This window comes from Ovis aries, chromosome 22 (assembly GCF_016772045.2).
Source record: "Ovis aries strain OAR_USU_Benz2616 breed Rambouillet chromosome 22, ARS-UI_Ramb_v3.0, whole genome shotgun sequence".
Lineage (NCBI taxonomy): Eukaryota > Metazoa > Chordata > Mammalia > Artiodactyla > Bovidae > Ovis > Ovis aries.
The window spans coordinates 39,519,818-39,543,222 of record NC_056075.1 but is presented as its reverse complement, the minus strand read 5'-3'; the positions used below and the strand labels follow the sequence as shown (position 1 = coordinate 39,543,222).

Below are 23,405 nucleotides of genomic sequence, written 5' to 3'. Positions count from 1 at the left end.
TGGCAGGCAACAGTCCATGGGGCCGAAAGAGGTCAGACACAACTGAGCAACTTTCACTTCACTTTGCAAGGATCCTTTGTTAAGGATCCACTTTGCAAGCCTTGCAATGTGGGGAACGCAGGTTTGATCCCTGATCGGGGAACTAAGATCCCACAGGCCGTGGGGCAACCGAGACTGCCAGTTGTTAACTACTGAGCTCGTTCGCTCTGGAGTAGGCAAGCCAATAAGTAAGTTAAAGAAATAAATAAAAATCCTTTTAAATGCAAACTTTATGCATGAATTAGGCTTAAAAGCTTGAATAGGCTGTATCAAACATCCAGCAATTTTCTGCCTTCTTTAAATCAGTCATGAACTCACTTAAAAGATTAGAACCATACAACTATAAATAAATTGAAAGTAACCTTCTTTAAGAAGATTTTAATACTTTTAAGCCACTGCGAAACAAGTTTATCATTAAATGCAGCATTATCAACTACTTGGTAAGTTTTTACAGAAACTATTTCCCTCGGGGAAGAACTATGAGTAATAAAAAAGTTTAAGCATACTCTGAAAATAATTTTCTATCACCACTTCTATTTCTAGTGGCTGAGACACTGAACGCTATAAAACCAAGGGGTGAAAAGATTTAAACAGAGACAATTTCAAAGGCGAGGTGATATGTTCAGTACAATTCAATCCCGTATTTCTAACATTATGAAAGCATACTGTTTTTATTAAGAGAAAATCAGTTTTCTCCATCCTCCCCCTAAAAATTTGTTGAATAAATATTTAAAGAATTTAAAGTCGCCCAAATAACCCAGGTAAGGGATTCCAACATGAACCACACAGCCTGAGTCAGTGTGTTGACTTGCCTGTCCGGTGCCAACTTCAAACGCCTCATAGTCAACACGCACAGAAGAGACAGACGCTCCAAGCGGGAGTCTCCTCTTGGACTCATTCGAGTCTAAGGGAGGAGAAGCCACATCTTTAGCTTTCTGAGCACCTTCCTCCTGTCCTTTTGCTGAAGTGGCCACCACTGCCTTCTTTTCCGATGTTGCTTTTTTCTCTTCCTATGAAATACCAAAATTTCATAATATAACTAAGGGGGAAAAGTTATCAGCTATCACTATGAAATATCCATATCAATACTGAGGAATGATTAGTAATTTCTTAGGCCTAAGAATGAAAGCATTGTGGTCAATTAGAGAAATGTCCTTTTAGAGACACATACTAAATATTCAAGGAAAAATATGCCATGATGCCTATAAGCTACTTTAAAATTCTTAAGAAAAAGAAAATTAAGAACAAAGAAAAATCTGGCGAAACAGCTACAATTAAATCTAAATATTATCTATTATTATACTCTGTGCCCTACACTTTTTATGTAATTTAAAATTTTAATAGAAGTTTTTTTTAAAATACCAACTTCTTCCTTTATGATCTCAACTTTAGCCTGATAATTTTAGAAGTTATGTAACTGTAAAATATATACTTTCTATAAAGAGGTGTAAACTTAAGAAATTTATTTCTCCAACATGTTTATATTCTTACGTCTATATGAAGCCACTGACAAGTTTTCCTCAAAAGCATTCTGTAAAGAACACATTGTGGTACATTCATACAGTGGAATAACTACTCGGAAATAAAAAGAAGTAAACTGCAAATAAAACTACAACTGCATGGATCTTAAAAACACTATTTTGAGTAAAAGAAGAAAGATACAAAAGAATTTTCAGTGTTGGTTCCATTTATATAAACTTCTAGAACAGGCAAAACTATTTGATAGTGATCAGATTCAGAAGAGGAGCTGTATGGCAGGAGGAGCTGATTAGAAAGAAGCATGAGAGAACCGAGTGACAAAAATGTTCAGTTTCTGGTTTTGACTGGTGATTACACAGGTGCAAAAATTGTCAAAACTTATTGAACAGAACGCTCAAGATCTATGCGTTTCATAAATAAGTCAGTAAAGAAAATCTTTGGGAGCATCAACAGAACAGGTGTATCACTATAGTAATGAGACAAAACCCGCCCATGTTAGTTTGTGATCGTGCCCCAGGACAGCGGCAACAATGTCAGGGGAATGTGAACGACCGTCACGGTGGATTTGCTGACTTCCCATGGGCACAGGTCTCAGTGGTCCTCACTCTCCAAGCTGTGAATGCCTGGGTAAGTCTCTGTTTGAACATTACTGACAGTGCCTAAACCCAACAGCTGGTCTAACTGCTCTTGTCCATCAGTGAATTCCAAATACTAGGAAACCTGGAAACAAGTCCAACTGGTTAATTCAAAAGATGATATAGCAAAAAGAAAGCTCTCCGCCAGCCATCTGGGAACTGATCCCACCATGAAGGTCTGGGTTGGCCTTGTTATCTCTGCCCTTTGGAGACACCACAGGATTAAGCCTAAAACACAAACTGAAAAATGTGACCAATGTTCTTCAGTTTAAATTTGCTTTCTTGCTTCAAAGTACCTCCCATTATAGTCATACAACATAACAATCTAAATTGCTAAGAGAACGGTCTAAATAGAGCCTAAACTGTCCTATGCAAACTGTTGTTTTGTTTCCCTCTTGGACAGAGGCAGTAGCTTGAAAACAAAGTGAACCAACATACACACACTTGACAATCAATATTCCCAGCACTAAGAATTATTTCTTTTCAAAGGAAAATGATTAAGACGGTTTATAAAAGGGAAGGAAAATTTCAGGTCACAAATATCTGATCTCCTTATTAAAAATAACAGGCAACTTTTCAGTTACAGAAAATCAACAGGAGGCACCATTTTATCTCATTATTGACCCAGCAGCACCTTGTTAATGATGAAAACCAGAGCGATCAGTGGTGACATGGCTGAGAAAGTGTCACGGTTCATTCAGAGGCAATTATTTTTGAATTTAAAAAATAAGATGACTTTATAGGTTTTCACCCCTTTCAAAACATTCTTATAAGTGCCATAAGTGATACAGCCAAGCTACTACAAGAGCCAAACCAAACTCCTTCTAGAGACTTTTCAAGAACTATAAACAGAACACTTTTCTTTTCTTCCTTTTACTGAAATATAAAATCAAGGGCAGATGCAGGGCCTGGAAATCAGGCTTCTCATTTTTTGCTTCTCTATTTCTACAGGCCTGTGCTTCACTGACGTGCACACGCAGACGCACGTGCTTACACGTGGAGAACCAAGGCTGCTGTCCAGTGTGGACACACCTGTGGTGTCCTGGCTTTGGAGTGACCACTTTGCTCACCAGAGATGCTGCCCCTCTACTCAGTCTTCATCATCACCTTCAGTCAACCATCACAAACGCTACCCTGTGTCTAACATGTGTTTTGAGTCGCACCCTTTTTTTCCATTTTCTATTATACCCCAACCATTTCTGAGTCACTGCATAATTACAGTGACTATGCTGAGATTCCCAACAGCCTCTAGCTTCACCCCCTTCCAACTCTACACCCACACTGTAACCAAGTGAACTCTAAAACACCAGCCCAGTCATGGAAGTGCCCTGACTGCTCTACTGACCCACAGCGGTGGCTCTCACGCCATGTCCCTTAGAACTGACCCAGTGGCTTTACACTGCTGCTAAAATGTGGCCCAGGTCTCTCTCTCTCTCTCCCCCTCACATACACACATATTAACGTAAAATTCAGGTTGATAATGATGTGCTCCATTAAGATTTGCTCCAACTTTTTCTTCCTTTAGTACTGCATATCAGCCAGTAGGCCCTAACCAATAGCAAAAGACAGAAAGTATTAATGGAAAAACCAGGAAGGAATCAATGTCTAAAAACTCATTTATTATTTATTATAAGCACATTTGCTCATGGTTGAAATTTTATAGGGACTTCCCTTATAGCTCAGTTGGTAAAGAATCCACCTGCAACGCAGAAGACCCTGGTGATGTGGCTTATAGCACACAGCTTTAAATTTTAACATTTCTGAAGTAAAAAATTTAAAATTTAGACTAAATAAATGATTTGGTGCTAAATCATAATTTGTGACAAGAATTAATAAGCAAGTCAGCATTTCATGGTGTTAGCTTAAAAAGCACCATGCCTTTCACAGCCATGAGAATACATTTGAGGACCAGCTGCCACTTCTGCCATTCGGGCCTTTGGGACCCTCTCCCCTACCCTATTCTCAGTCTCCTTGCTGTTTCCACTGCAGAAAAATACTTGCCCCCTCCTGGAAAGCCATTTCCCCTGACCCCACCCCTCCTTCAGGTTCATTCACCAACACCTGGGGGAAGTGTTCCCTCACCAGCCCGTCCCTTCTCCCACAGCCAGGCCTCATCTGGCTCTGACAGAGCTGTCAGGGGACCGATACTTTCTCTGTGGTCAGATCTCCCGCTCTAGCTAGACCACAGACCGAACAGTTGATCTCGAGGTCCCAAGGATCCAGCACATGCCTGATTCAAAAGATATACTCGGAAAATGCCAAACAACTCAACTGCTTAGCTAATCACAACAGCTCTGTCCTATGACTTTATAACCATATTACACATAAAGGGGCATGTTAAGTTCTTTCCAAAGTAAAGAACCACAGAAGTTTAAATGATGGAAGGGTCAATGAAGACCATGTTAATTAATGTACAATAAAAACAAAACACCTACTCTAAATGCTACCAACTTGTCTAAGTTTACAGAAAATCTCTGTATAGTTAACTCAATGAAAATTAAATAAAACAAGTCAGTTATTCCCAATTGTTTTACTTCTTCTTAAATGCTTTTTAGTTGTTGCTGTTATTGCTGTGTTTTGGATTGCTGACAATTTTTGCTTTTTGGTTATTATTTAACGAGATGTATGTGTGTGTTCTTTTTATCTCTTTAGATGGTGAGAAGGATTAGAAAGACAGAAAATGAGCTAATATTTATTGGATGATTAGCTATACGTGCATGGCTTCATCCACTCTGCAATCCTGTAAGGAAGGCATTATCACTCCCAATGTAGAAATAAAGGAAACCAAGGACCAGAAAAGTTAAGCAAATTGCTCAGGAATATATAGTTAATGAGTAGTTGAACTGGAAATTAGGGTCACCAGCTCATCTATTTGTCTAGGACTTATCCAATGTTGCACTGGGAAATACGCAAATACCAATTTAAAAACTGAAAGTCCTTTAACCTGAACCTTGATCATCCCCAGGAAAACCAGGAATTGAAATTTAATAAGAATTTAAACCCTATTCTGGTTGACTCCCACTTCTGGGCTTCCATCAAATCAATTATTGTTCCCTTGGGCAGGGAGCACAGTAACTGGCCTAACCATAATGGTATCAACAAAAATTTCCAAAATATAAACAAGCTAGTCAGAGTTAAGTTGTGTTTTCTTTTAGGAGCAGAAATGAACCTTACCAGTTTGACAGCTTTATGTTTTACAAAGTTAGCTATCTTCTTTCTGGGTCCAAGCGGTATCCCCATTTCCTTCAGATCATCCACTGTACACATAAGCTTTAAAAGAAAACAGACAAGCACATTAGTCAATCTAATGATACATGAAAGGAAACTGAAAAAAGGAAATTATGAAAAGAAACTGTATCATCTAAGGTAATTGAATATCCTAGTCAACTTAATTTTTTTACCCCCACCCTCAGTAATTTTTAATTATGAACTAATTTAGGTGGTAAAATCTGCAGCCTCCACATCTAAATCATTCTCTTAATTTTTAACACGCACGGCTGTTCAGTATCCGAAGTTATGTTAAGTGTAAAATAAAGTCTCCTCCCTCCACCCGCCCCAACCACCCAGTCCTCTGAGCAGACACTGCAGGCAACTTGCTCTCCGTCCAGAGATATCTTATGTGTACACGGCATCCCATGTTTTTCCATGTGTGTGACTTATACGCATCACCAACTCAATGGACATGAATTTGAGCAACTCTGGAAGATAGCGTAGGACAGGGAAGCCTGGCACGCTACAGTCCAAGGAATCACAAAAAGTAGGACATGACTTAGTGACTGAACAACAAACCTATACACAAACAGGTCTGAATTTCGGTCTTTTCATGTAACAAACCTTAGAGATTGTTCCACACCACTCCCTCTGGCACTGCCCCAGTCATTCAACAGCTGGGTTCGCCACTGTGTGCATGCACCATAAATGATTCCATGGGCACTCTACTAGTGGACACAGGTGTTCCTAAGGAGCTGCTATTACGAACAGTGCTACAGTGAGTATCCTCGGAAATACTCCTATGCGAGTATCTTTTCACAGGAAATACCCTTGGCAGTGAAATTGCTGGGCTAAGTGTATGCATTCTTTGTATTTTAAAAGATAGGACTTCCCTGGTGGCCTAGTGGCTGAGACTCCACGCTCGCAATGCAGGGTGCCCAAGTTTGATCCCTGGTCAGGGAACAAGATCCCACATACTGCAACTAAACCTGGTGCAGCCAAATAAATAAACATTTGAAAAATAATAAAAGACACTGTTGGACTGCTCTCTACAGAGGTTGTACCAATTTATGCTCTTACTCCAGTATGTATCAGTACCTATTTCCTGTTATCCCGGCCACACAGTGTATGAACATCAAACTCTTAATATTCTTGCCAAACTGACAGGTTAAAAAAAAAATCTCACTGCACTTGTAATTCATATTTTTCTTGAGTTTCCTGATAAGAAGTTGCTTATTTTCCATATACATCTGTTCACATCCTTTGCCTATTTTCCTATTGTGTGGGTGGTTTTTATGTAGTTAATTTATAGCAACTTTGAATAATAAGGAAATGAGTGCTCTGTCTACAAGTGTGCTCCAAATTGTATTCTTAACCTATCACTGGCCTTTAGATATTGCTTCTGGCATCCCCTACTACACAATTTCTTTTTCCTTATGGCTTGTGGGTTTTGTTTTACTTAGAAAAGTCTTCCCAGATTTTTTTTTTTTAAAGGTCTCCTGATTTTTTTCAGTTTTTTAAACATTTAAGTCTCTGCTTTCATTGTGATGTAAAAGGGTTTAAATCTTAATAATTTTCCATCTCATACACAGGAAAAACAGTTTCAGACAAAAATGAATCAAACTATCATCAGTACCAGAGATTCCATATCAATCTTTTCCTTTTCAAAAGTGCTAACATATTCAGAGAGACTAAGTGCTTCCAGAGTTTCTTGCAAAGTCAGGACTTCTTCATTTTCAACATCAAGGTCACAAGACTCATCCAACGTCAGCTTTGGCTCTTCGGGTATCTTTTTAAAAAAAAGTTGGGAGAACATTACAAAGTTCAGAAAAACTCCCATAAAACATCCTCTGATCTATGGAAAAATCTTAATTCTGTCCCATACATAAATCATAAGTTTTAGTAGTTATTCCAAATTTGAATATTCAGAAAATTACTGAAAGTACTAAATTTGTATGCTCTCATTTCCTTATAATAATTTATTTCACATTTTTTAAACAAATCATAAACATTCTATCACATTTAAATGTATAATCCATAAGGAAGACAAGTAAGAAACTCAAACAAGCTCTGTGGTTCCATCATACTTGTAAACCTCAAGGAGTTTTGTTACATAAAATCAGTTCAGATTTTGAAAAGCTCTTTGGCTCAAACTCTAAATCTAGATGTTAGTGGGCCATACCTGCTTTTCCTGAAAATGTGGTTGCTTCACAACTCCATTAGCAACAGCAAAAGGCACAGGAGACTTTGATAAGTTCAAATCTTTTTGATTAGACAGGATGTCAAACAATATTAAAGAGCCTTAAAAAAAAAAAGCATTTTGCTTTGTTGTTTTATAATGTATTAGGTGCTTCTATAACATTAATTAAATTCTCCTACTCTTATTGTTCAAAGTCCCAAGTGGAAGTCACGTAAAGTTAGATGCTCATCAAGATCTGATAATCAATATTCTTGAATAGCAGAATAAATTAAAATACAAAGCAGTCCTGCAGCTGCTAAGTCGCTTCAGTCGTGTCCGACTCTGTGCGACCCCATAGACAGCAGCCCACCAGGCTCCCCGTCCCTGGGATTCTCCAGGCAAGAACACTGGAGTGGGTTGCCATTTCCTTCTCCAGTGCATGAAAGTGAAAAGTGAAAGGGAAGTCGCTCAGTCATTTGACTCTTAGCGACCCCGTGGTTATTCCTAGGCAACCGGAAAGGTGAATAGCAAAAGGCAGAATGTAAACTCAAAGCATTCACTTCTACCCTTTATAAAACTGAAAATCTATAATTCTAGATCTCTAACGAACCATGTCACCCACACTGAAAACAGTGATGACTCAACAAAAACTGTACTTTAAACGAGGAAATTAAAAAGTTTCACCTAAGCTATGGCCAGCAACGGAGACCCCGCCTTTGAAGTCCGGGTTCCGACTCATGAAGAGTGCATACAGACGGTTTATCTCCAATCCCACTTTCTCCACAATCATCTGACAGTAGGTGGGGCTGTTGTAAAATAAAATGTCTAGCAAGGTCTCATTGGTAAAGTGACGAAATCGACCAATACTTGGTAAAGTGATTTTCTTAATATTCCTGTTTAGAAAGAAAAAAGTATACTTAGTAACCACCTTAAATATGAGTTTATGAATCCTGAAAATACACTGAGAAAAAAAAACTCACAGACTAATTATGAGTTGATTTCAGTCAGAGGTATTGTAAATAAACCAAGATAAACCAAAAACGTTATCAACTTGTGTCTATAACTATCCTGTGAATTTGTGGATTCTCTAAAGTTATCATATAAAATAAGGCCAAAACAAAGATCTTTACTTCATTTTTAAAGAGGAAAGCCTACCTTTTTCTTCCAATTTACTGGAAATCGGGATACTTGACAACAACTGTAGGTGGCAAAGGACAACAGAGAATGTGGCAAGAAACTAAGAAAGGAGTTTAAAAGAATGGAAATCTTTCCTGATTTGAGTTGGTCATATTTCAGGACACAGCACAGCATACTTTAGGAATACCCAGAGAGAAAGAAAACAGCCCCGTAACAGGGCCTCAGTTCAGTTCAGTTGCTCAGTTGTGTCCGACTCTTTGCAACCCCATGGACTACCGCATGCCAGGCCTCCCTGTCCATCACCAACTCCCGCAGTTTACTCAAACTCATGTCCACTGAGTCAGTGATGTCATCCAACCAGCTCATCCTCTGTACAGGGCCTCACATGATAAAATATTCGTAGGTTAGTTTTATTAAAACACGTGCCATGAAACATCATGACATTCACTAAAATCCAAGTATGTTATCAGCTCTGTGTCCCTAGAAATACTTCTTAAATCTGTGGTTCCCAACTGGAAGCAATCAAAAATGAGTGGAGGCCTTTTTAGTTGTCACAGTGCCTGTTAAGTGCTGCTGGCAGTTAGTGGCATTTAGACTAAGGATATTAAATGGCCTACAATACACACAACAGTCTTTCGTGACAACTGTCCTGCCAGAAGAGTCTCCACTGAGAAACAATCATCTAAACCAGTAGTTCTCAGCTAGGGGCAACTCTGCCACCAGGGCACCTCTGGCAGTGACTAGAGACATTTTTGGTTGTTAAATCAGAGGTTAGGTTGTGTTACTCTTATCTGGAGGGTAGAAGCCAAGGGTACTGTTCAACATGCTACAATGTACAGGACAGCCCCATGTCTGAAACACCATAGGAAAAAAAAAAAAAAAAGCTATAGGTAAGTATTTTAAAACCAGTTTAACTTTCTTAGATTCTCTTAAATATTTACAACAGAAATATACACACCACATACATACATACATACATACATACATACATACATAATTAGGCATGCACACATACAAAGTAGCATATAAGCTTAACAGTATTTAATAATATATAAGAGCAAATATATAATCAAAGCTTTCTAGTGTACTTGTTGAAGTCATAATAAACTACTTGATATGATAGTTTAAAATTTGAATCTAAGCTTAACTAATCTGAAAACCAAGTTATCAAAATTCACAAACCTGTCAACACCTGTAGCATCTCCACCCAAGGAACTGTGCCAGTGAACTGGAAGGAACTCCACTCTGCTTACTTTCCGATCATCTAAAGATTTCTTGAAATGTGTCTGCAGCAATTTTAGAGAAACCACCCTAAAATCATCCACTTAAAGAAAAAGAAAATCAGGGACGACAAAGGTACTTGATTAAATTTTGCTACCTTGGTAAGCAATCAGCCATCACCTCAATTATATCAGTATTTTTTGTAACACTAACTTTTCAAAGGAAAAAAATGACAAAATTTAGTTCAGAAAAGAAAAAAAAAACAATCTTTAAGAAGTTCTTCCATTATTTTACAGAAATAGATAAATGACTGAAAAATATTAGCTCAACTACCACTACTGGCAGGCAGAAATGCACTGTGGGTAGACCCAGGAATCAAATTAACCTGCTCCAGAACCTCCCAGACTGAGACACAGGAGAAGTTAACTCATACTCTGGGCCTCAGTTCCTTACCTAACAGTAAAGATGACAGTAACAGCACCTACACCTCAAGAGGTTATTATGAGGGTTAAATGATACAAAACATGCAAGATACTTGGCACATTCCAAATATTCAATAAATATGAACTATTACTACAAATAAAAAAATAAAATTCATAGCTTTTTATTTATGTAAAACAGGCAAATTCATAGTTCCTTTAAACAACTTCTCACAACTAATTCACCAAAAATCAGTTCAACGTGTAGGTGTTCCTAGTAGCTGAAAGTGTTCAGGTAGAGGGTGTCAGAAGGGCTAAATTATTTCCAAGATCCCTGCTCACTCTTCACAGTCTAGGATTTTATGAGTTACAAATGTCATAAGAGCAAAACAAGTACAAATTATTATTGCCCAGTGATCATTTCAATCTCTTCTGACAGTACATCAGCCAACAGTATACAGGTGGAAACACTTTAAAATAAAGGCTTAATGTTCTTCTAATAGTTTTCAAATCATTTCATGAAATAAAGTGACTAACACTTACCACATTCAATAATGCTTCTAAAGCGCAAGTCACACACAGGTCCAATGCCATGGACCATGAACACCAAATGGTCAACCTGAGGCATTTCTCCTGCAAAAGACAGACAGACATGCACACATCCATACATACAAACATACACAAGCTGGAGACTGGTTTAGGTTTTATTAAACAAGTAGCAATATTCAATATCACTTTTGTCATCACAAACTTGCCGGCTCAAAGTCCATCTTGGCATAAATCAGTGAACTAGACCAAGGAGTGGAGAAAGTAGCTCACTGGAGAAGATATGAGCCAATGACAACCATCAGTTTTGTACGTCTAGAGGCTCCATAACCTTGTCATTTCTCCAGAACTGCCCAGGGCACTAAGCCCCATGTGGAGAAGCAATCTGCCAATATAAAACTTACAATCTTTTTCAAAAATCCTTCTCTTTGTTAGATTTATACACACTATACTGAACATTTTCAAGCTAAATCCACTATTTCACTCTGATTATTTCATTTAGATTGTAGATTGATTCAGATTATTTAACCTGAATAATCATTCAGATTGTTTCATTTCATTCATTATTTCATTCAAATATGGCAGGTAATGCTAATAACTGTTTGCTTTTCTCATCATTTTAAAGTAGAAAAGTTTAAAAATGATCTTGATCCTAAACAAATTATACACACCATCAGGAATTTCATCAAGGTTATCATCAATTCCACGCTTTACAACCCTAGGCCTTGTCTGTCCATCTTGTGTCGTCCCCCATTCATCAGGCACTGAGGAAGGTTGGAACTGAACAATAACCTTCAAGATACAGAAAAGGATTATTATGACAGAGCTCACTACCAAATCCATTTCCACTATAGTTTATTTCAACACACAATAAACTACTTTATAGTATAGCTTATAAATTAAGTACTTACACTGCTCCTCCAAAATCAGTTTTCTAGCAGTCTTGCTGGTGTTCAGTAACCATTAAGATTAAGCAAGTCAATACCATTATTTCCAATGCTTGTTTTGAAAAATAGTACAACTAAATGAGAAGTAGTTTGTCTTGATTTAAAAATATAACAAACTTTCAGGTTTACATGTAAGAAATTAAAGAAAAGTTACCTGCAGTAGAGGAAATCTGTTTTATAAACACAAAATCCTCTAAATAACAAAGTGCAAATTCAATTTCAATGTCAAAAACGGACTTACCTACCACTTTTCAGGAAGACATACACTATTCTGTTAAGTCAACTGTATTAAATTTAGTCCAGTGTCATATGGAAAAATCTCAAACAACCTAATCTACCATCTAAAGGAATCAGAAAAGAAGAAAAAATGAAGTCCAAAGTCAGCAGAAGGAAAGAACTAATTAAGATGAGAGAGGAAATAAATAAAACAGAGACCAAAATAAGAAAGAACAATGAAACCAAGAGCTGGTTTTTTGAAAAAGAAACAAAATTGATGAACCGTTAAGCAGATTTACCAAGAAGAGGACACAACTAAACAAAATAAGAAATGAAAAAGGAGAAATAACCAAAATTCAACACCCATTCTGACAGAACTCTCATCAAAGTTGGTACAGAGAGAACATATCTCAACATAACAAAGGCCATTTATGAAAAAACCTACCACTAATATCATACTCAGTGGTGAAAAGCTGATAGTATTTCCTCCAAACTGGAAATAAGACAAAGATGCCCACTCCTGCCACCTCTATTTAACATAGTATTGGAAGTCTGGCCACAGCAATCAGATTAGAAAAAGAAACAAAAGGCATCCAAACTGGAAAGGAAGAAGTAAAACTATCACTATTTGCACATGACATGACACTGTAAACAGAAAATCCTAAAGTCTCCACCAAAAAACTATTAGAACTCGTAAATGAATTCAGTAAAATGGCAGAATACAAGAATTAATATACAGAACCCTGCTGCTTTTCTATACATTAATAATGAACTAAAAGAGGAAGAAAAAGAAAAAATTCTGCTTAAAATCTCTTCAAAAATAAAATACCTAGTAATAAACTTAAACCAAAAAACTTAAAAGGTCACAACAGTTCTAATTACACCAGCCAAGATATGGAAGTAATCCAAGTGTCCATCAACAGACAAGTGGATAAAGAAGATGTTGGACAGACACACAGATATAGAGAAATATACAGACACAATGGAATATTAGTCATAAAAAAGAATGAAATTCTTCCATCTCCAGCAACATGGATGGACCTAGAAAACGTGTAGTGAAATTAAGTCAGAAAAGACAAATACTATGTCACTTACCTGTGGACTCTAAAAAAGAAAACAAACTAATGTATGTAGGAAAACAGAAAGACTCATAGATTTAAAAAAACAAAAAAAACAAAGCAGTTTAACAACTAGGGAGAGGGAAAGGAGTAACACAAGATAGAGGTAGGGGATTAAGAGACACAATCTGCTACATACAAAATAGATAAGCTATAAGGATATATTGCACAGCACAAGGAGTTACAGACACTATCTTGTAATAACTTCCAATGGAGTATAATAATATATAAAATTACTGAGTCACAATGCCGTACACCTGAAACTAATATATTGTATAAAGCAACTACAATTAAAAAAGTAAAATGATAGTTCAACATCAATCTCTCCCTCCCCCCAATAAAAGAGAAAGAATGTATTTTTACTGTAAAGGTTGAAACAAACCACTCTCAAGGGCAAGCTAGGCAAACTATTGCCACACGTCAAACCTGGCCTACCACTCATTTTTATAAGCAAATGAAAATACTGAAATACTGTTTTAATTGAAATAGTTTGTTTTATTGAAAATAGCCATGCCCATTGGTTTACATACTGCCTAAATACCAATACACTTTCAGAGACTACATGGCCTACAAAGCCTTAAATATTTACTCTCGGACCCTTCACAGAAAATTCTGCTGACCTTGGGTGGAGTACAAAAACTTGTCAAGCTTAATTTCAACGATGAATACTAAGCTTTAGCTAATGTGCTACCACAAACAGAAACTTAGTGAGAGAAATTTAAATTTCATTTATTTTTCTATCATCCATGCAATGCACTTGTTATAAATATATCCCTACTATAGAATAAAAATGAACACTTATCAAACACATTCAGCAAAATAATAATTTTTTAAAACCTAAGCATTTTAATATCTTAATATCACTACCTTTGGATTGTGCATAACAATTGTCTCTCCACTCGGAAACTCTAATCTTCGGTGCCACTGATTTGTGGTTACAGCTTTCTTGTATTCAGCCTACAATGGAAACAATGTACAATCCAGTAAGACAAATCTGTGTCACATTAAGAGAAAGTGTGGAAGAAAATTATTAACAATGATAGTAATAAAAGTAACAATAATGGCAGATCTCATTTACTAAGTGGTTATCAAACTTAACATTTTACACATGGTACCTCATTTGATCAACTGCTTTTAATCAGCCCTAAATAACATTATCCCCATTACACAGAAGTGAAAACCAAAGTTTAGAGTTGTCTATTAACTTGTTATTGTTGTTCAGTTGCTAATCTGACTCTTCGCAGTCCTACAGACTGCAGCACACCAGGATGCCCTGTCCTTCACCATCTCCTAATTTGCTCATATTCATGTCAGCTGAGTCAGTGATGCTATCGAACCATCCCATCCTCTGCCTCCCCTTCTCCTTCTGCCTTTAATCTTTCCCAGCATCAGGATCTTTTCCAATGTGTCAGCACTTCACATCATGTGGCCAAAGTATTGAAGCTTCAGAATCAGTCTTTCCAATGAATATTCAGGGTTGATTTCCTTTAGGATTGACTGGTTTGATCTCCTTGCTGTCCAAGGGACTCTCAAGAGTCTTCTCCAGCATCACAATTTGAAAGCATCAAGTCTTCAGTGCTCAGCCTTCTTTATGGTCCAACTCTCACATTCATATATGACTACTAGAAAAATCATAGCTTTGACTAGACAGCCCTTTGTCGTCAGTGATATCTCTGCTTTTTAAGACACTGCCTAGGTCTGTCATAGCTTTCCTTCCAAGAAGCAACAGTATTTTAATTTCACAGCTACAGTCACCACCCACAGTGATTTTGGAACCCAAGAAAATAAAATCTGCCACTGCTTCCACTTTTTCCCCTTCTATTTGCCATTAAGTGATATGACCAGATGCCATGATCTTAGTTTACTGAATGCTGAGTTTTAAGCCAGCTTTTTCACTCTCTTTCACCCTCTTCAGGAGACTCTAGTTCTTCACTTTCTGCTGCCATTAAAGTGGTATCATCTGCATATCTGAGGCTGTTGATGTTTCTCCCAGCAATCTTGATTCCAGTTTGTGCTTCATCCAGGCCAGCATTGAGCATAATGTACTCTGTATATAAGTTAAATAAGCAGGGTGACAATATACAGCCTTGTTGTACTCCTTTCCCAATTCTGAACCAGTCCACTGTTCTATATCTGGTTCTAACTATTGCTTCTTGACCTAAACACAGGTTTCTTAGGAGACAGGTAGGGTGGTCTGGTATTCTCATTTCTTTAAGATTTTCCAGTTTGCTGTGATCCACACAGCAAAGGCTTTAGCAGAAGCAGATGTTTTTCTAGAATTCCCTTGCTTTCTCCATGATCCAACAAATGTTGGCAATTTGATCTCTGGTTCCTCTGCCTTTTCTATATCCGGCCTGTACATCTGAAAGTTCTCAGTTCACGTACTACTGAAGCCTAGCTTGAAGGATTTTGAGCACAACCTTACTAGCATGTAAAATGAGAATTGTATGGCAGCTTGAGCATTCTTTGGCATTGCCCTTCTTTGGGACTGAAGTGACATTTTCCAGTCCTGTGGCCACTGTTCACTTTTCCAAATTTGCTAATATATCTGATACAGCACTTAAACAGCATTACCTTTTTGGATTTCAAATAACTCAGCTGAAATTCCATCACCTCCACCAGCCTTATTCATAGTAATGCTTCCTAAGGCCTACCTGACTTCACACTCCAGGATGTCCGGCTCTAGGTGAGTGACCACACCATCATAAGTTATCCAGGTCATTAGACCTTTTTTTGTACAGTTCTTCTGTGTATTCTTGCCACCTCTTCTTAAAGGACCCCCTTCACAGATCACAGCCCTGTCCTGGCAAAGGGGCTTGCATAATTCAGTAAGGCATGTCATGCAAGGTCACCCAAGACAGATGAGTCAGAGTGAAGAGTTCTGACAAAACATGGCCCATGGGAACAGCAACCCATTCCAGGACTCTTGCCAGGAGATCCCCATGAATAGTATGAAAAGGCAAAAAGGGACAACAGACTGGTTTACTAACTTGTTTGTGGTGTGGTTTCACAAGTGTATGGATATGCCCAAGCTTTCTGAATCATATACATATCATAAATACGTATAGTTCACTGCCTGTCAATTATACTCCTAATGCGACCTGAAGCCCACTTGACTTCACACTACACGATGTGTGGCTCTAGGTGAGTAAACACACCATAGTGGTTCTCCACGTCAGCAAGATCTTTCTTGTATAGTTCTTCTCTATGTTCCTGCCACCTCTGTCACAATCTCTTCTGCTTCTGTTAGGTCTTTTTCATTTCTGCCCTTTATCATGCCCATGTATGCAGATAAATTAACATTTCAAATATTTAGATACTCAATTATTAAGAAAATTTTAACAATGAATTAACACTACTATGTAAAGCAACATTAACCACCAGTTTTAAGACGGTTAAAAAGTCTGACAACATCTATTCCTATTCTTATGTTTATTTTCATAAACGCTTTTACTGAATATTAATTTGAAAAACATCCATACGCTTGGCATGTATTAGTAGCAGCAGATCCAGCAGCCTAAGTTCTTTTGAAGGTTTGATACAATGTTATTATATTAGATCTGTAATGTTCCCCAAACAACACTGTATCTTCAGACACCAAGACCACAATTAGCACTTCAAAAAAGATGACATTACTTAAAAAGTAGTCTTCTCTGTGCATCGGATCAAGATGAGGTGTCCTGTAAATAAAGTCCGCTCCCCTGTGAGAGGTGTTACGTGAGGCTCCAATGTATAGAGGCTATGTGTTTTAAAGAAAGGCATAAAGGAACAAAGCCCACGTGCCTCTAGCTTCTCGCTGAACTCCTCGGTATAGGGAATGAATCTGCTGTCTGTGTCACCTTTGTAGAACCAAGTACAGCGTCTCACTTCGGCTGGCTCCTCGTCCCAGTACACGGCTTTCCGCATCCGGTCATAGAGGTAGACGTCGTAGCGCCCTCCATCAGTGCCAAGGACCACGCTCTCAGGGTCTGGCTGGACTAGGAAACAAAGCCCACATTTTAACTGAACAGTTACAAGGTAGATCTAAAAGTGATAAATAATGAATATGGCGATTGTCTAACACTAAAGACAAAAAACAAAGCTCATTTCTATTCAAAAACAGAATTTTAAGATTAATCTGTGCTGCTCAAAATGATGACTCTCTTAAGTGGAGAAGAAATAACCAGAGTAAAATATAAAAGCATCATGAAATAATTCCAATAACTGGTAGGCTTTTTCTCTATGTATCAAACCAGTAAATTCTCCATGAACATACTTCTAAAGAATAGGTGATTTTTAAGTCCTAAGATGAAATATCTTCAGGATAAACAAAAAAACCTATTTCTACAGTGAAACTTCTCAGAGTCTGAACCTCCTACTCCTGTGCACCACCTCAAGAGATGGATGTTCTTGCTCCAGGAAAAAAAAAAAGAGAGAGAGATGGATGTAGTTATAGCATTTTTAAAACTCTTATCTTAAGGAACAAGAGTTCCATAGAAAATGCTTTATAAATGCCATATGAAGTGAAAGTGAAAGTCACTCAGTCATGTCCCACTCTCTGTGACCCCATGGGCTATACAGTCCATGGAATTCTCCAGGCCAAAAATACTGGAGTAGGTAGCCTTTCCCTTCTCCAGGAGATCTTCCCAACCCAGGGATTGAACCCAGGTCTCCCGCATTGCCCTCTAGCTACAAAAAAAATAAAGGAAATAAGAAAACAGACACCTGGATTATATGAACTACTCTATTTCTTAGATTTAAAATACCTTTAAACAAAAACTTATTAAAATATGTCTTCAAATACCTTACTCAAATAACCCAGAACTTAAGAATACAGTGTATTATTAAAAGTATCATCACCTTAAGGTCAGAGGCTGGCGAGGTCTACAGGATTAAAGAAAATGACATTCATGAAAAGGAGGCCATGGATACTTACTCCTCATTCCACTCTTCCTCAAATCAGATACAAATGATGCAGGACCCACACTTACCTGAATTATAGATTTCTTCAAGATTCAAAGAGTCAAAAACACTGAAAGGCATCCATAGTTGTTTGTATTCTATCTCCTTGCAGTAAAACCAGTGGGGCTGGACAGGTTCATACTGGTTTTGAAGTAGAAAAGGAGGCGGTGCTTGCACAGGGGGTCCTGCAGGTCTGCCAGGTGCCTGCTGCTGGACTGGAGGGGGCAACCCTGCCTGCGCTGGAGGAGGGATCTGGGAGGGACAAAAGACAGGACCAAAGGAACAACTCTGTGTATGCTGCAAACCCAAACTGACATTAGTAATAATTATTCTTAATATTTCTCTAGACAGCTATTTAATAACTAAGCGCCAGAGCAATTTAAACTTTTTTAAAAATATAACAAAACCCCATGCCAGCTGGAAAGTGAACAGGGCTTTCTCACACTGATGGCAAAGTAAACTAATACCTTTATAGAAATCAATCCAGCAGTACACCTCCTGTCATTTATTTTATCTTTAAGACACGCATAATCCTCAAGAATTCTGTGGCAGTCCAGCGGTTTGGACTTGCTGCTGTCACTGCTAAGGGTCTGGAGTCATCCCTGGTTTGGGAACCAAGATCCCACAAGCCATGAGGCATGGCCAAAAATAAAATAAAATAAAAAATACTGCATATTCCTTGACCTACCTATTCCATTTCTAAGAATTCATCCTAAAGACCTAACTGTAAAAATTTACCTACAAGGATTTATAACAGACAATCACTGGATACAATCCAAAGACCTACCAGAAACCTGACTTGAAAAAATCATCTTTTACTCATATACTGGAATTCTCTAGAAAGATTAAAAATGTTTTAGAAAAAAATCTTAACATCTAAACTATGTGGACATAAAAAACATATATAATGCTTGTCGAGGAAAAACTATGTTTATCTAGAAAAAAGATAAGACAGACATAAAAACTAAAAACAAGGTTTTCTCGTGGCAATTTTTACTCATTTGGCTATTAGTCATTTCTCAAATCCTGTGCAGTAAAACTACTTTTAAAAGCAGAATACAATTTTTTTTTAATTTTATTAAAAAAATGATTTCAAAATACTCCACCAATGTTAAATTTACTGAGGTTGACTACTGTGGTCAAGCAAAAGAATATTCTTATTCTTAGGAATTATTAATACACACTAAAGTATCTAGGAGTAAAGAATCATAATGTATGTAAGTGAAAGTGAAAGTTGCTCAGTTGTATACAACTCTTTGCAACCCGATGGACTACCCAGTCCATGGAATTCTCCAGGCCAGTATACTGGAGTGGGTAGCTGTTCCCTTCTCCAGGGGATCTTCCCAACCCAGGAATCAAACCCAGGTCTCCTGCACTGCAGGTGGATTCTTCCCAGCTGAGCCACCCGGGAAGCTCTATAATGTATGTAACTGATCTGCAAATGTTTCCCCAAAAAACTGCAAATATACAGCGAGAGAAAGGAACGGGGGAGGAGAAGACTCTCCCACACATGTCAGTGTGCGTGTTCACGAAGGAGAGAACAAATGCTCATGACAGGGAACCTGGGTTAGAGTACTGGGGTGTTCTTTGTCCTATTTTTTATTTTTGCAATGATTTACTTAAAATTATTTAAACATTTTTAATCAGAACTCTTCAAAATTTCATCAGCAAACAAGTATACTTACATTACATGCTACCAATCTGCTGAAATCCACAGTTACCAAGAGTCTGTATACTGGTATGATTTAGATTAGATGGTAAAATGGAGCCCATTCTCTATTACCACTGACTACAGTACCACTATCCCTGCCACACTGGGTTCTTAACTCTTCCTTTCAATCATTTCCCTTTTTCTGATTCAGTTCACTTCCCTTTGGAAGTCAGCTGAATAATCAGTGGGGGGGGGGGGGGGGGAGGCAGGGGAAGCATAAAGGAATTTCATAATATTTACCCAAGGCAAAAGTTATTCCATCATCTGTCTGAGATAGTCTTGTCTAGATTCAAACTTTATAAATCTAAATAAATTATTGGAGTAATCAATTTTAGTCCCAGCAATTGAGCGTTTTGATCGGACAGTAGAATTTAAAAAAGAGAAGCTGATAATAGTTCCTTCAACTCTCACGTATCTCCAGTTGACATTTGTTACTGGTATCTTACATTAAATCTGGTAATACTGGCATACGGTTAATGCATTAAAATAAATTACCTCCATAAATAGAAAAATATAACCTAAGACATGAACCATTTAATGAGCTTTTAAAAGATTGTTTACTTCAAAACGTATAGCTTACCAAAAAAAAAAACCGTCTGAAAATAATTTGTCATCAAAGCACAGGTAAAAATGAGAGGGATTAGAATTACAGTGAATGATATAAAGATATAAAGCATGTCTTCATACCGGCGGCAAAGATCCTGGAGGCACCTGGTACATCTGAACGGGGGGTGCGGAGGGCGGAGGATGGGAGGGATGAGCTGGCGTCTGGCACTGCTGCAGCTGCGGTGGTGCGATGTAAGGATTAGCCCTGCTACTTATGGCCGTGTGGCGATACGGATTGTATCCTTGTTGGGGCGTTCCTTGTGGTGGGCTCCCAAAATTCAAAGGAGGGAGATTACTAGGCTGAGAAGGCAGGTAAGGATTTATTCCCATTTGTGAAGCAGGTGGAGCACCATATTGCGCCTTCGAAATGGATGATGAAAATGCATTCGACACATCTTGGGATCCAGTCGTAAAAGGCAGAGCCGTTGGGGGCTTGGAGTAGGCTGATTGTCCAGCTGATGCTGCTGCAGTTGTTAACGGGGACTGTCCAATATTCCCAAAAGGATCACTACTGCTTGATACCTGAGAGAAGTAACTAAATGTCTCTGGGGTAGATGTGTGAGCAGAAGTCTGCCCAAGGAAGCTGTCCTCCTCACCCACATCGGTGGAATCCTCTGCAAGGGAACAGGAGGGCACGTGGTTTAAAGAGATGCTGTCACTCTGTGGACAAGATGCTATATGGCAGGTCTAGCAATTATGCCTGATTTTGTTGTTCAAACTTACATTTCTGCCTTACAGACAATAATGAAAAACTTTTCTTTTTTCTTTGAAATGAAAAACTAGAAAATAACAGTAAGAAACAACAAAAGGAGGGAACCCTTGCACTCATTCGTAAGCTCACCTCCCAGAGACAAGCACTGTTAATGCCTTTAATATGTTGATACATACCTTTCCATACTCTCAAAATAAATAAAAATAGTTACCTACTATTTATTTGGTAGACATGCATAAATTATGTAGACATATTTACATAAAACCCTGGTTTCCTGCATTTCTGCAGATTCTTTACCATCTGAGCCACCAGGGAAGCCCATATTTGTATACAGGAGAATTTTTCAAAAAATGGAAACAAAATTTGTACCTACTAGTTTTAGATGTTATTTTGAATGATTTTTTTTCCCAGTAAGAAACAATTCAAACATTATTCCGCTACCCAAATACACAGAACTTTATTTATACAGTAACAACAAGAAGCTAAAGTACAGATATTAACTCTGTTGACAAGAAAAGGTGTGTCAGGGCTCTTACCTACAAAGCACTCATTATACAAGTGAACACAAGGTGCTGGCATTCCCGAGGCAAAGTAGGTCAACCATTCACTACCATCCCTAAAACCACACAGTATCACAACCAGGTAATCGTCATTAGAGAATGACAATCACTAGAAAAAAAAGTCATTTCTAACAAAGGGTAGGTCTCCTCACTTCCCTTTGCCAAACTTGATCTTCACTGTTGGTATTTTGGCACCAAACTATATTATTTTATTCTCTCTTTCGCTACCAAGTTGTAAAATAGTATTTTCCTTCTACACGGCCTAAAAAGTCGTCTAGTTTTCCTTAGAAACTCTTATGAGTCCTTAGCTTGGAACATCACCTTTCTCTTCCTAATCTTTTCTTTCTCCCATCTCAACCCCTTATCTTCAAATCTCTCTAATCTCCCACCACTGGAGGCACAGAGCAGATCGGAATGGTGGACCCCTTCCCAGCACACAGGCAGGCTGTGGTCCCTGTCCTTGAAACCTGCCAAAGTGTGACCTTTCAAGCTCCGAGCTCCTTCTTGACCTTTGCTGCTGAATGTGGCCTTCAGCTGTTAGGCTGCTCCCAGTTATATTTCACACATCAATTTAACTGAGATACTCCACTATTCAAAATACCCCTCTGAACTGTTTCTTTGTAATTAAAATATCACTTCCTGAGCAAGGACCCATTTCTGCTTTTATCATTCTACTTCTCTGATACATTTCCAGTTTCTATCCTCTCTCTCCATTCCCATGAACTTCACCTGGACTCAGACTGAAGTTCATCTCTTAACATCTGAAAGCAGGGGGAAAACCTCTGTGGTGTCCTTCATCCTTTAAAGCAACTTGGGATCAATCTGATACAAGAAACTTTTCTCTGATTAGCATCATTTACAAACAAAATACTGATCTCAACAAGCTGCCAGTCTCACCTCAGGGGCACTTTCTAATTACGTGTGGACACCTTTGGCATCAAGACCCGTATCTTCAATAAGCACCTGTATACTTGTGACACTCCCAACTCTGTCCCAAACTGAGACCGATCGTATGTGTCCCCGAACCCATTTCCCAGCTGCTTCCTCGGTACTCTTGGCAGGTTCAGACGCATACAGCTGAAGCTGAGTAAACCTCAACCATCATTTTAACTGTCCCCCTTCACGGGCTCCTTTTACAATCTCACTACCTCAACAGATGTCTACCAACATCCATCCAGACATGAAAACCAGAAACCTCCTGAGACTCCTCCCTCTCTTCCATTTAATCATTTAGATCTTCAATTAAAGAAGTAAGTACACAGTATCTATTATATGCCAGGTGGAGCTGTAGCTTGGAGCTGAAATTGAACAGATAAAGAGCTTGTACACTGGACAGTCTGGCCCTCAGTGAGTCACTAAGTCCCAACAATTTGACGGTGTAAAAGTCTCTTACTTCTGTTTCCTGCTCTTCACACCCTACGTGGCTGACCAGGGCGAGAGTGCCACTCGCTCCTGCCTGACTCACAGTGGCGTCCAGACTAGACACTTCTGCTACAGTCCGCTTTACTCTGGTACAACCTCAGAAAACTCTAGTCTTTCTGAAACGCATCTCTAATGTCACTGCCCTGTTTTAGAACCCGCTAAGGGCATCCGCACACCACACAGGATGTACTATGAACTCCTTAATGTGCTGTATGAGGCCCTTCATGACCTGGTTCCCCCACTAACCACTTGAGCCACTCCCCTGCATTCACTCTAGTCAAAAGGACCTGGTGGGGGGGTGGGGTGG

The 23,405-nt window shown here is 38.4% G+C and overlaps 1 protein-coding gene across 8 annotated transcripts in view; it reads right to left on the bottom strand.

Annotated features, from left to right (window-relative positions):
- Positions 1-23,405, bottom strand: part of SEC23IP (SEC23 interacting protein) — a 54,084-nt gene that overhangs the window by 13,524 nt on the left and 17,155 nt on the right. For all 8 annotated transcript variants that reach the window (XM_042238511.2, XM_042238510.2, XM_060404761.1 and 5 more), the window contains exons 2-13: positions 20,486-21,018; positions 18,117-18,339; positions 16,930-17,123; positions 14,014-14,103; positions 11,537-11,657; positions 10,863-10,952; positions 9,862-10,003; positions 8,227-8,435; positions 7,546-7,664; positions 7,000-7,152; positions 5,328-5,423; positions 852-1,049 (exon numbers count right to left, since the gene is read on the bottom strand). In XM_042238511.2, coding sequence (XP_042094445.1) covers positions 852-1,049; positions 5,328-5,423; positions 7,000-7,152; positions 7,546-7,664; positions 8,227-8,435; positions 9,862-10,003; positions 10,863-10,952; positions 11,537-11,657; positions 14,014-14,103; positions 16,930-17,123; positions 18,117-18,339; positions 20,486-21,018 — 2,168 coding nt within the window. The remainder of the gene's footprint in view (positions 1-851; positions 1,050-5,327; positions 5,424-6,999; positions 7,153-7,545; positions 7,665-8,226; positions 8,436-9,861; positions 10,004-10,862; positions 10,953-11,536; positions 11,658-14,013; positions 14,104-16,929; positions 17,124-18,116; positions 18,340-20,485; positions 21,019-23,405) is intronic.